The sequence below is a fragment of the Scatophagus argus genome, chromosome 1 (genome assembly GCF_020382885.2).
Source record: "Scatophagus argus isolate fScaArg1 chromosome 1, fScaArg1.pri, whole genome shotgun sequence".
Taxonomy (NCBI): Eukaryota; Metazoa; Chordata; class Actinopteri; family Scatophagidae; genus Scatophagus; species Scatophagus argus.
In genome coordinates this window covers 12228689-12242941 of record NC_058493.1, presented here as the reverse complement: position 1 = coordinate 12242941, position 14253 = coordinate 12228689, and the positions used below count along the sequence as shown (strand labels likewise).

Genomic DNA, 14253 nt, shown 5'->3' with positions numbered 1-14253 from the left:
TAATAAAAGGACAACATCATATGAAAGCAAATAAATACAAATAATAAATAAATGCATTATTTTATGAGCACTGCTGTCAGTCACATTCTCTTCAAGCTGTAGGTCCTAAAAGATATGCATGCTTCAGTTCTACATGTTGTCCATTAATGAAGGCTTTATGACAGAAGATCAAGTGTGACTAAAGCAAACCTGCACATAAACAATGACCAACATGTTGGATGTAGTGGGTTTTTACCTGGCTGGAGGTTCCCAGGTAAGATAAAGAGCAGAGGGGGATGAGACCGCAGCTGGAGGAGAGACACCATCCGGAGCTGAAAATGCAGGAAAATAAAAATATTTGTTCATAAGATACATGTTACCACAAGTACTCTGGTTGGTATAAGCAAATGGAAGTAAGTGTTACATCAGATGTCATAGATGCTCTCTATGTTACAAAAACATAATGGTGCTTCAGACTGACAGCTCTTTGGACTGCTGTTCAAAACACTGCAGACACTGAAGAAGAAAAATGTTTTATGTTCCAGGACCCAGTGAAGCCTGTGCTGCGTAAAAATGTGTCCATATCAGGTTTGGTGTGTCTGAAAAATAGACTTGGGCAAAAGAGTTATAAATAAGTTCTGTCTCCAGTCTTTGTAACACAGTTCAGTGTCTTAACTCTGTGCTCAGTGAGAATCAATACAGTAATCTGTTTTTTTTCTTTTACTTCAGATTGATTTGTGCTGTCTCTGCACTGACCCCTGCCGTCACATTATCTCCCCAACAAGGCCAGTTAGTCCAACACAGATTAATGTAGCGGCTAACGTATGAAGAAAAATCTCTTTTCCTCTTCCATTTCCTCCTGCTTTATACATGTAATCTTCCTTCCTTGACCACCAAGAAAGGAAAAATGTTACAACATACTATCTGCCTTTCACTCAGTTGCAGTGTGCTTCTTTCTTTTAGCATTTTGTGTGGTGCAATCTTGTCTAGCTCTCTACTTCTCTCTTCTTACGACCAAAAAATCACAGAGGAAACAGGGTGAGAGTGTCTCAGTGTGTCCAGAGGCAGGTACAGGATCGAGAAAGACAGGACTTCTGTTCATATACGGATGCACACGCGTGTGTGTGTATGTGTGCATGTGTGTTTGCACTTCACAGCCTTACCTTCCTCCGGGGTTGTAAGGCTTGATCTCCAATCATTATCCCCATCATTGTCATTATGAAGACTCTCAGTGCAGCCAACAGGACTGCAGGCACTTACAGTGATAATGTATTGAGTGGATGGAGTAAGACCTGTCAGCACACCTGGAGGGAAGGAGGAGGAAGAGGAGGAGAGAGGGAGTGAAGCAAACAGCACAGACGGAGGGAGTTTTGTTTAGAGAAGACTAACTTTGATTTTGCTAACCCTGACTGCTAAAACCACAGGTAGCTTTGGCTGAAGCACAGAATGTATTATTTTGTGTACACATGCTCATGTGAGTACTGTTTTAACTTCAAAAATGCAATGCTAATCCTTTAGCACTCCTTCGTGCCAATCCTGCCTTACACATGACTAATGCTTTTTATGTCTCCTTTTAATGTGACCCTGTTGTTACTGAAGTAACTATTAGCATTCTTCAATAGTGCAATTTAAAAGCTTGAAAGCTGTCTGCGTGCTGCTGTTGCTAAGCAAACTTACGGCGTTTGGCAACAACAAGAGTCTATTCGAACTGTAAAGCTTCGGTCATTCCTCTCTGATGTGTTCTGTCCTAGTCGTCTCTCACCTCTCTGTTCCTTTCTGTATTTTGTAAGTCATCCTTTTACATCCCCCCCCAAATAAAAACCTCTCCTCACCCCCTGTGTCCAGTCACCCTGTACTTATCTCTCTTTTTCCTCCCTCTGTTCCTTTCTCTATCTCTGTTACCCATGTCTTTTAATTCAATTAGGGGCCAGGGCCCCACTCCGCTGCCATTACACCCTCATTTGCTCTCTGTGTTTTTTAGCCGTTGGTGTAATTCTGCAGTCAGGTGTCGAGGCCATCATAAATTAACAAGACGCCTTATCACGGTAGTCTTAATGTCTGGCAAAGAGAGAGGGAGGGAATGGGGAGCAGCAAGAGAGACACTGAGAAAGACGGAGACAGAGAGCTCATCTTCATATTTGCCTGGAGACATGGCAGAGTGGATGAGAGGAGGGACGAATAGCAGCAGCGGACGCAGACATCATCATAAAAGACGAAGCGAGGGAAGATCGAAAAGTGAGCAACAGAAAGAGAGAGAGAAAAAAGAGCAATGCCAGGGTATGACATCATTGGGGTAGTCCTGAGTGTCTTGTTCCAAATGGAGACAGTCTCCTGGAACTGGGAACTTGCCAAGGAGACATTAACAGGGTTGCCTGGGACAATGTGTGAGTATGTGTGTTTGCTTCGGAGACAGATGTAAAGTGAGTGAAAAAGGCAGCCTGAATGTGTTTTAACTAAGAGCCAAAATGTCCTGACAGGTGGCAGGAAACCAGCTACAGTATGTCAAACAGAACATCGGCTGCAAGTCAACCAATATCTATCAGAAATTATCCATGTGATGCTGATTGTGATGAGATTCACGTTATGCGCAGTGAAGTCTCTCAACTGAAGGTATAACTTCTAACTGAAGGCCATTCCTGAATGGGTTTTACTGAGTGGCAGGAATGCCATGGGGTGTACTTTGTCCGCAGGTTTGTTTAAGTAGGTGGTATGAGTCAAAAACATCCACATGAATGCCATGACCCAAGGATTTTTGTTATTCACTTCACCTGTGAGAGGTTTGAAAGTTTTGGCTGATCAGTGTACGCACTGCATGTCCAAATACTTTAGACAAGTGAATGAATTTTACCTGTGAAATTTCCATTAGCCAGGTATGTAGCTTTGACAGGTGGTACTTCTGGCTGGTCTCTATTGTAGGCCTTCAACTCATATCTGTCAATCGGCCCTCTCATGTCACCAGTGGGTGGCAACCAGCTCACCTTGGCACTGAAGCCATTCAGGCTCTGCACTGTGGTAGGAGGTGATACAGACCTTGGTGCTAGGGAGTGAGAGGGAGGCAAAATTACTTCAGATGAGAGGAGGCTGAAGAGAAGAATACTGCAGATCAAGACAGAGAAAAAGATAAGTAACTATAAACAGCAACAAATAAACAAAGAAATAAAATAACCACATACTATAATTAAACCAAGAAATACATAATAAAGAAAACAGGACTAAAGAAAAAAAAAAACGGTAAGGTACAATAAATGTAAAAGAAAAATATCAAATAAAAGCAGAAAAGGAAAATATAAAGGAAAGAAAGAAAAACAAGAGATTGAGAGCCTGTGAGGTGAGAGAAAAAGCATCCCACATCTCTCTGTGTTTTAATAGGCCCAGTAAATCATACCTTACCATTAGCATAAATAGTATTTATGAGAGTAGTAACTTTTTCAGCACTGATTTAATACAGCCAGCCATTCATTCTGGGCCATATTTCACAGCAATCAGCCTCCCTTCTTCTCTATAGCACTCCCCTTCTTTCTCTCTGACATCCTGAGCAGTTCAGGATGGTCCAGCTTCGCACCACCCACCCTACCCTCCCTTCCTCTCTGTCTATCTCACTGCCTCACAACCACCTTCTTTTCCATCCATCTTTGCATCTTTCCCCTCTCTCACTTATCCTGGACTTGGCCCAAGAACAGACTGGCTGTCAGTGCAAAATCTTAAAACAGTAAAAAGGGGAAACTGCAGGTTGCAGATCAGATATTCTGGTGTGGAAAATGGCAATTATGAACAACTTATAATCTCTTTAATTTTACTCAGTCTCGTCTATTGTGCTTTTAGGTTTTGCCCAGGCATAAACTTAAGTCTGTTGTGCCCCAGCCCCTTGTTTTTCTTGTTTAGGTTATTGACTTCCCTTTTCCTCCTAAATTTTTCACCTTCCTTCTGCACTTCAGATATTCTTACATCTTCTCATTTTTCTTACATCTATCACTTACTTCCTTCTTTTATTAGCCACTCACATTGCATTTTTCCACATCTCCTCACTCCCTTTCCCTTCTTGCTGTCCATCCCTCCATTTCCTCATTTTAAGGCTCTCTACTCCCATCTCTCCTCACAATCCTCCATCTGCCCCCTGTTCTTAATGTTCTTAGCTCTTCCTCCCTCTTCTTCATTCCTCTCTCTGGCCATAGCATGGTATACTGAGACCTGTCAGTGTATCGTTCACTACTAACGAGCAGCTTTATATTACACAAGGGACCACAGAGGCCATTTTGGGTTAACAGCCTTTTACTGGGATGCCCTTTATGGAGATCTTATCAATCACTCATACAGTCAGGCACATGTTATATCAATGGCTTTCAAAAAGTATCACATACTGTATAACATAGTAGTGATTTTACATCCAAAATCTCTTAAGGATAAAGAGAAACACTATGGAACATAGTCAGCCTCAGGGAATATTTACTCCTTGGCCAATGTGCCAAAATGCATCTGAGTAACATTCAGTTCCACTGAATCATACATTTTATTAGTGACTTCATAGATGAAGTGGTAACTCCAAAACAGATTACACAGCACATCAAATGAACATACACTATATAGTCAAAAGTATCCAGACACACCTCTTTGTGGGGCTGTTTTTGTGGGGTAGTGCCAGGCCCCTCACTTCCAGTGAAGGGAAATCCAAGACATTTTGGACAATGCTGTGCTTCCAAATTTGTGGCAACAGTTTGAGGAAGGCCCTTTGCTATTCCAGCATGACTGTGCCCCAGTGCACAAAGCAAAGTCCATAAAACCATGTTTGGATGAGTTTAGTGTGGAAGAACTTGACAGGCCCACACAGAGCCCTGACCTCAACCCCATCCAACACCACTGCTATGAACGGAGACTGGAACGGAGACTGTGAGCCAGGCCATTTGGTCCAACATCAGGGCCTGACCTCACAAATGATCTACTGCATGAATGGGCAAAAATCCCCACAGAAACATTCCAAAATCTAGTGGAAGCTGTCTATGTAAAGTCTATACTGATGTAATGGTCAGGTGTCCCAATACTTTTGCCTATATAGTGTACATGTGAATCTGAAAACACACTCACACAGCTAGAGTGGGGAGCGAAAGTGAAAAAATGCAAGGGCGAATCATTTTTATGACATCGTTAATATCATATCTCACTGTGAACATATTGTATACATGTAAACAGTTTACCTATGCTTTGACTGCGTCCTCTTTGCCAAGGTCCAGCTGTCCAACCTCCTGCAGCCAAGGCCACAAACCTGTACAAGTACTCTTGAAGGGGGTGTGTATATGTGTGTGTGTTTGCAAATATGAGGAGGAGTTTGGGACAGGGGAGAAATATATTCCTTAAATTAAGAAAGCATGCACAAAAACAATGCATCACCTGTAATCAGTATCATAATAAATTGTCACATTTATCTATAACATTAAATACACCTGTGCACAAGTCCCTATTTCCACAGTATTGCTCTTATCAATGGCAGAAGCCAAAATGTGCTCATGTGACTCATGTCACATCTTTTGCTTACCAGCTATTTCTCATCTAGTTGGTTTTCCTTTAATTAAATGTCACTTTTAATTGGTGGTTGCAATAGAGAGAGGAGTATCAATGCCATGTGTTTTGTATTAGTTGTGTGATGGAGGTTCTGTCACTTAAGTGTTTTTACTCTATTAGTGTTGACCGTGTGCCAGAGGTCTACACCTCCTTTTCAGGTGAGTGATGTCTCTGTGTAGTTATGTACATGCATACTGTGTACTGTGCATTGTTACCAGTGAAAGGCTGTAGACTGTTATCTGTGGCTTGTGTCTTCCTTCCACTATACACCAACACTGAATCGTTTCCTCTGCAGTTGTACCGGCTTTCACTGGTGGGACAGCCGTCTAAGTAGACTCTGACAGACCGGCGGGAGGCAACAGAGAGGTTAACACTTTGACTGACAGGATGGTTTGTTTCATCACTTCGTATGGTAAGACCTCTTATGCAACCCCCTAGGCCTGTAAAAGAGCAAAGAAGAAAAGAACACAGCATAAGATGAAGAGGAAAAGAAAAATGAGCAAAAGAAAGAAGGGGAGGAGAATAGAGAAGGGTACATCTTCCTGAAAATGGTGTCAGATGTCTGCCCGTTTTTTCTATTTTAAATTGTTAAAATAAGCACCATTGTCCTCTTCTCTCATGTTAACACGTTATATGCTTATGCACCAAACTTATGCTCTTAACTCCTGAGGATTATTAACCAGGCTATTAAACTGAAGTTGGAAAAGATGCAATCGATTACTAATGTATTCACTAGGACCCCTGGTTTATTTAATTCTGCTCTGTCCAGACAGGAGCAAGTAAGTAAGAGACACATCAAAAATGACAATTAATATAAATACCTTAAGGAGCTCACAAACATACAAAGTGACATGTTGGACCAACTGTAGAAAACTGTATGAGGTCGACGAAAGAAAACATCCAAAACAACAACTAGTTGCACAGTGTGTACATACTGCATCAACCCCATGACGCATCTTAAAACACGTTTTCTCTGCCTGTCATTTTGATTATGCAAACAAACAAATTTTATTCTGTGTTAGTGTATATCTCACCGTGTTTGTGACTTCGTCTGTCAAGAGCAGGATGTATGAGCTCTGTGGGCACTCCCCCTAAGTATAATGGTGAATCGACTCTAAGTCTTACTGCTTCTCCCACTCCCCTTGTCTCCTCTGCCCAGTCATCAACTGCAGCAGAGACAAGCGAGCCGCGTTTTGCCAGTGAAAGCTGTTTCCAGTCTCCATCACAGTAGCTAAGCCCCACCCACATGCTGAGCTCAGTCACATGACCTCCAGAGGCAAGAATGAAGGAAAGGAGGCCGGCTTCCAGCTCCACCTAAAAATGCACACCAATAAACAAAATATCACAAGCTAATTCTTTGTCCTGAATTTCTTAAAGTTTTGTTTGAGTATGGACAGTATGTAAAAGATAACTGTAAAATTGTCTGTTCTCCATACCAGCATGTAGTCTGTAGTTTGTGTGCTGTACGTAAAGAGTAAAAGTGCATTGAGCTGGTCTGTTCTGAAACCCATAGAAATGTCAAAATCTCGCCCTCCACTGAATACATCTCTGCTCATCTCCAAGTAACCTGAAACAAGAAGAAATAATTACAGACGACACAAAATTTTATTACAAGGCTGGGAGCTAAAGAAAGCATATTCTTTCATTGACTTGTAAAGTCAAAATATAAAGTTTGAGTCACACTTAAAAATGTGTACCATGTTCAGGGTTAAAATGTTTTATCAAATGTTTAAAAGCCACACTTAAAAGTGAAAGATTGGATTCACAGGCCCTTCACAGAGCAACAATGGAGAAAATGTGCACTGATGAACCTGATCTTTCACACAGAGACCAATTAACTTATCATCATCATCATATTTGTCAACATGAAACAGCAACCTCATTATCACCAGCATAGCATCAAGCATCTTACAGTGTTACCAGTCTATTAGGAACACTTACTGAAGGTGTATCCAAACACAGCCTGCTCATGAAAAGAGATGTTGTCTACAATGCTAATACCCTGTTGTATATTATGCTGATATCCCACAGTATGAAGTATTGTGCTACAACAACAAACACTACATTGATCAATTCAGAAAGAAGCAATGTTATTGTGCGTTGCACTTATGAAACATAAGAGTAAATTAGGAAAAAACAAATCACTCTTACCATTTATGTTATCGTCATCAATCATTAAGATCTTACCGTGACCCAGAAAATGGGCTCCATCCACAGTTTGAACAGGACATCCCTCCCAGCTGTCGTATGCTTCCACCTTCTTTGTGGCTGCTGTCCAGTCCAGAGACTTCCATTCCTCTGAGGGGCTGTCAGTCACCTTCAAACTCACGTCTCTGAGGCAACCAGAGAAACCCTGTCGCACTAGCCGGGCTTCACCTGGTCAAACAGACAACATTAAAAACTACAACTTTTTCACTCCACGCTTTCAAACCGTTTAAATATTGACTTTAGGTTTAAAATTGGATTTCGTGTTGTATTTCCCATCCAGTTTTATCAATAAGAATGACCAGCAGTTTACAAGAATTAATATGAGAATGATGACAAATTTTATGAGGGCAGGCAGTTGACTCTGATTGTAGTAAGGCTGGACTCCTATCAGCAGACTTTTAAATGATAAGAAATGATAGTTGATAGTTCTAAATGATAGTTTAAGTTGACAGAAACCTTACAAGTAATAAAGGGCTGAAGCACTAGTTGCCTTATGGAAAAGAGTGAAGAGAATTTTGGCAAAATAAGATTTCCTCCTTTGAAGAAACAATAAAAGTTCAAAAGCCAAACCAGGTTTAGGCGGCCAGCATGAATCAAATCTATACAAATGTTAAAGATTATAAACAGTAGCAACAATATAAAATAAATATATAATAGATGCCAGTAAAAAAATACAGTGAGTGATGGCGGACTTACCTGGATCCTCTCTCAACAAAGTAAAGTTTTCAGGCAGTCCTCCAAAAAACACCCCTGTGTTCTCACCAATAATGGTGCTGCCGCTGGAAGCTGAAGCACTTCCTGGTGGTGGAGGTGGTGAGGCAAAGCAAAAGTATGGAATTAAAGGAGGGTAAGAGTAATTATGAAATTAGAGAATTTAGAGAACACAAAGGAACACATTGGAATGAAGAGACAGATATTATAAGAAAGTGCAGATGGTGGTTATGCCGATGCGATTTACCTTGGAAGACAGAAAATTAATAACATATTTGAGAACAACAGAGGAACATGTTTGTGTTTGTGTGTGTGTGAAGTAGTGTTTCTCATCAGGCACAGAGTGGCTGGGATTAACCTGACTAATACCTCCATGCGGACCTGGGGGATTTACGCACATAGCAACACACACAGAAGTCAGTCTCATCCTGCACGAGCACATCCTCACATGTAAACACGAGCATAAAAACACTCACATTTACACTCAAACACCCACATACTGAGCAGATACACACAGTGGTATGAATATGAGAAGAGTTACCTCCGTATTGATTGTTTACAACGATTGTTCCCACGGCCCCTCGCCTTGTTGCTGCGATGCTGTGCCATTGTCCATCGTCGTAGCGGCGCCCTCCATCATCCTGCACTCTTACAGCCACTGCTGACCCCTACACACACAAACCCACAACACAGATAAGAATTTATACATTAATGGTGTTGTGAAGACATCCCAGCTGACCAATACTTACTTCTTCTGACCACAGGTCTTGCGACTGCCTATCTTAAAGTAATCGCTAAAGTTGAGTGATCACTTTCCAAATCATAGCACAATCAAACATGCTTACTTAGTAAGAATTTTAATTATCGTGTCTTTATCCCTCTGTTGTGCAAAAAAGGTTAGACATTAAGGATCGATGACACACACATACACCGCCCCCAAAAGGACGCAAACATGCACATATAATCATCAAAGTGTTGTTACAGGGCTTTTTGCCACCTATCAAGTATGACATCATTGTTGTGATCAGCTTTTAGCGAGTCGGCAGAGAGTAGTGTAGTAAAACAAGAGTAACGGGTAATGTGCACACTCACACAAACAACGCATATCCACACACAGAGACCCACACAGTGATGAAGATTTAATGATGAGATCAATAAATGTATGAATGCCAGAGTATATCAGTCTCTGACATCTTTACTACCATTGCTAGACAGCTCTACTTAACAAGACAACATGGGAGGAGTCCTTCTACCATTCTCTCTCTCTCTCTCTCTCTCTCTCTCTCTCTCTCTCTCTCTCTCTCTGTCCTGCTCTCTCTTTTACACAAACACACTAACACAACTGTCTGAATGTCTCACCTGACAGATATTTAAAAAAATGCTTTTCTTAAGAATTCAAGAAGAAAATATTAGGGGATAAACTCTGTAAAATAAATAATGACTGTGGGTCTGCTAATTTCTCACACCATGAGGTGATAATTCCTATCACACTTTATAAAGTCCATGCAGTGTCTGACTCCGGATTGGATGTATATGCATATGTAATTTTATCATCATGAATTTGTTCTTACTGCTTTATTCTGTTCACACAACATCTATTACATATCTGTCTTTCCCCATTAAAGAGTTTTCTGAGGGAGTTTTTCCTCATCTGAATCCAGTGTCTAAGGTCAGAGGGCATTGAATGCTGCACAGATTGTCAAGCCCCTTGAAACAAAGTATTGATTTCTGATTTAGTGACTTTGTGAAGGGTGAGCCCAGCACAAGAACGATTTTATATCACATAAACAACTTATTCAGTTCCTGTAAGTTCACCACTAGAGAAGGAGCTGAGTATGGATGAAGAGAACAAAGAGGGATCTGGAGCTGGTGTCGTAGTCCCTGTTCGTTGAGTCACCTCCTAATTTCTACTGGCTTTTATATGCTGTGGAACTGAGAGAAGTGCTGGTGTTCCTGTTGAACAATAGATGGAAATAGACAAAATTTTAATAATATTAGGTATTTAAGATTTGTGTATTTTCATAAGTGATTAAGGGTGAAAACAGGAACCTCTTTAATAATGGAGCAGAGGAGCAGGCTGCACCTAGCTGGTATTGGAGGCTGTGATGAGTTCCATGTATACTACAGCATTACAGCCTGCGACAGACATTGTAGTTACCAGTTGCTACTTAAACTTCTGTACACTGAGACAGCCGGGGGTCCATAAAACAACTCACCTGCATCAGTGGAGTGCAAATGTTATGTGTGAGAGAATGTGTGTGTGTGTGTGTGTGTGTGTGTTAAATAGTTTGTGACAGTGAGTTAACTTCTGTGCTTGGTCTATCTGTTCTACATGTGAGGAAATGTTTGTAGTACTCATGTGCTTCAATATAGTTTGCATGTGTGTATGAGTGTCTCTGGCTCACATGCACACATATTTATGAGAATATCACTTTCCGGTGTCATGCTAAATTAGCTCCCCTTGCACTAGTAATCCCATTAGGCTAGCTCAACAGGCTAATAGGGGGAAGTAATGGGCCCAGCTATATGTATCTAGGGGAACACTAATAAGCCGTGACACCACTCCCACCGTTAATTACCCCAAACTAGCCTAAACAAAGGAATCAACCCATTTGGAGAAGACACACACTCATATACTCACAACACTGTGAGTCAACAAGGATCTATTCAGTGACATACAGCCCTATACATACACAGATACATGCCATGGTTATATTTCGATCAAGTCTTTTTGATACCAAGTATTTGAGTGATAGCGATGAGGATGTAAAGTATAAGTGTGTGTGCATGTGTGTTTGTGTGTGTAATTAGTTGGTGGTCTCATGGAAGCATGTGTAATCATCTCCCATCATCACTTTCATCATCGAAGTCGTTGACTCTTTAACCCCTCTACATGTGTCTGTATGGACGGATAAGGGAAGCAGGGCTGCGTATGTATATGTGTGTGTGTGTGTGTGTGTGTGTGTGCGCAAGAGTGCAAAGCTTAATTAGCTTGCAATTGGTATTCACGCGTGGTGACTGCAGGGAATGAGTTAATTGCAGTCCAATTCAAACGTTGACACACTTTCAAAGTTTTTTCCCCCCTCTCCCTGTCTCCCTGACAGAAACCAATGAGGGGCTACAGATCACATTTACTAGATGAGAGCAAGTGAGAGAGAAAATGGGAGACAGCAAGAGAGGGGGAAAAAAGAGAGGAATTCAGAGAGACAGAAGTGGATCAAATAAAAAATAAGAAAAAGACCGGTGAAGGTGAGCTAGTAAGTAAAGAGAACAGAATGAAGTAATAAAATAAGAGGCAAAAAACAAATGAAATAATGTGAGTGAAAAAGATGCTTAAAACACTAAAACAATTTGAGTTAAACAGAGTCTAAGGGCAGAAACATACTTTAAAATAAAATTCTGGCATGTTCTTCTCTAAAATATGACATTGTGAACATTAAAGTACACTTAGTAGTGGTCAAGCTAGATGGAGATGGCTCTGATCGAGTGTTATGAAGACCCTCAAAAAAAGAGTACTGAATTAAAGTTAAGAAAACTCAATTTCCCTCCAAATTTTAAAGAGAAATGCTACCTTTGGCTGACGCTGACAGCCTCCTGACCGCCCTTTACCTTCGTAAAAGACACAGAGGTAACACCTGATTCCACTCAGCTTACTGATTTTTATTATTATGCATGTCTGTCCTGAAATATCTGTTTTTAGAAATGGTAAAAAATTTTTTTTACATACCTGTGGGTCAAACAAAAAATAAGGGCGTCCATCTTTGATCTGAAGAGCCAGAAACTCCTCCTGAGTTCCTGGAGAGAAGGCACAGAACACCAGGCCATCTGGAGACCGAGTCTTGAAACTCAACTTAACACCTGAGACAGAGACAGAGACAGAGAGAGAGACAGGAGGGGGTTAAGATTTTATTTGATTTCATTTGTATTGACTAATTAACATTTAACATTAAACAATACTTTTAGTACATACTGAGTCATACTGTCATAAATGAAATTGTTTACAATAGAGTGGAGCTGGTTGTGGGGGCTTATCAATGTGTAACTTAATAAGGGACCTGTAATGTCCCACTGTTAAACCGCTTACATATCAGACAGAATCCAGAATTTAATCTCTACCCTAAAAAGTCTTAAAGTTTCTGATCACATTCAAATATGTGAACTTCTTCCGTCCCTTCTTTCAAAATTAACACTCACATTTCTTCAAATCCATATAATACGCATGGTAAACTCAGTAAACACCCTGGCGACGCCAGACACAACACTAGAGAACAGGGCTCACAATCTCATACTACAACTTGGTGACAGAACTCTCATGTAGGGCCAATTGCTATCTTCTTTACTCGTAAAGTAAAAAAGATAGGAATGTGTAAATGCCTTTCTTAAACTAAAGTTTATCATAACTCCTGTATCTCTCAGATAAAGCCCAATTATGCTATTTTGCAAAACATTAAAGTCTATATAAAATCCTGAACAACTGATCGGATTTGCATCATTCCAACACAGCTGTCCTGCCTCAGCTGGAAGTGTGCAATACATCATTTGCTAATGCATACCGTGAATCAAAGCTTCAGCAATGTGGGAAACTTGTGGGTTTTTAGACCAACAGGACCTCTAACACACACACACACACACACACACACACACACACAAAACACAGAATTCATCCAGCGTGCTGTCCTGTCATGTTACTATAGATCAGAGATTGGATCTTAATCCACTACTAGATCCACACAGCGACAGAGAAGATGTGATTTTATGTGTGTATCTCAGTGCGTGTGCATATCCTGTCTCTGAAGGGAACAGAAGTGTGGGAAGATCTGAGGAGTTGAATGGAGGCAGTCCAGGGTTCATTAGAAGCCAGTGTTAGTAAAATAATGAGTGTGAATTTACTTAACACAGAGAGAAGTCAAACAGTTATATGTCAAGCTCAAGATGACTACAGATTTCAAGGCTCTCAGTTTTGAAGCCATTTTGTGCTGTGGGTCTATTTGTAACTGGATGTATTCTTATTCTACCTGTTGGTATGTAGAAAAAGATAGAGAACTTAAATATGAAAAGTCAGTTCAAGTCTTATTATATATAGCCCAAAATCTCAATTTTATCTCACACAGATTGACATTTTGTTCAGCAGTTTGTATATATTCATTACAAAAGTGGATTTTTTTTTTTTTTTTAAACTGTGGCTGTTAATGTTAGGACTTCATCAGCAGTTCTTTGAGCACTTTCTCACATGGAGAGTTGACAGTTGCCTGAAGCTCAGGTAAAACCAATGAGCTTGCGAAACGCTACTGGTGTATATCTATTAGTGTGTAAGTGAGAAAAACAAAAAACAAAGTCCAGTTCCTTATTTGTTTTTATATGCTTGACCAATAAAGTTGACAGAAAACAAAGAAGCTGTAGTTCTAACGTGGATGCTTCACACACATCTTCAACCCTGCAGCACTGAAGATGATGATAACGAGTTCATCTTTGAGGCTCAAGTGGACGTTTGGGCAGGCTGTCTTGAAAGTCCCCCCAGGTGTTGCTTTGATAACACATTAGCAAGTGCAGGACAAATAGGATGAACATCATCTCCTAACACTGACACGATGCTCGCTGAGAAGACGACGTTCCACTTTTGACGTGCAACCATCAGGTGCTGATTTTTCAGGTGGCACAACAGCAACGTTGTACTCAATCTTTATACAGCATTTTTTTCACTGTTCTTTCTTATTCAGTTCAATTCTTGATAGAAATTAAACATGATTGATGATTAATCATTAACATCCCAAGTCTGAGGTATATCAAGGAGCAGTATCAGGC

The 14253-nt window shown here is 40.6% G+C and overlaps 1 protein-coding gene across 1 annotated transcript in view; it reads right to left on the bottom strand.

Annotated features, from left to right (window-relative positions):
- ush2a (Usher syndrome 2A (autosomal recessive, mild)) overlaps positions 1 to 14253 on the bottom strand; it is a 184653-nt gene that overhangs the window by 103317 nt on the left and 67083 nt on the right. The window contains exons 30-40 of the mRNA XM_046383631.1: positions 12179 to 12309; positions 8993 to 9119; positions 8437 to 8538; positions 7720 to 7908; positions 6969 to 7099; positions 6567 to 6846; positions 5748 to 5972; positions 5169 to 5249; positions 2828 to 3016; positions 1143 to 1283; positions 236 to 311 (exon numbers count right to left, since the gene is read on the bottom strand). Of these exons, the coding sequence (XP_046239587.1) occupies positions 236 to 311; positions 1143 to 1283; positions 2828 to 3016; positions 5169 to 5249; positions 5748 to 5972; positions 6567 to 6846; positions 6969 to 7099; positions 7720 to 7908; positions 8437 to 8538; positions 8993 to 9119; positions 12179 to 12309 (1672 nt within the window). The remainder of the gene's footprint in view (positions 1 to 235; positions 312 to 1142; positions 1284 to 2827; positions 3017 to 5168; positions 5250 to 5747; positions 5973 to 6566; positions 6847 to 6968; positions 7100 to 7719; positions 7909 to 8436; positions 8539 to 8992; positions 9120 to 12178; positions 12310 to 14253) is intronic.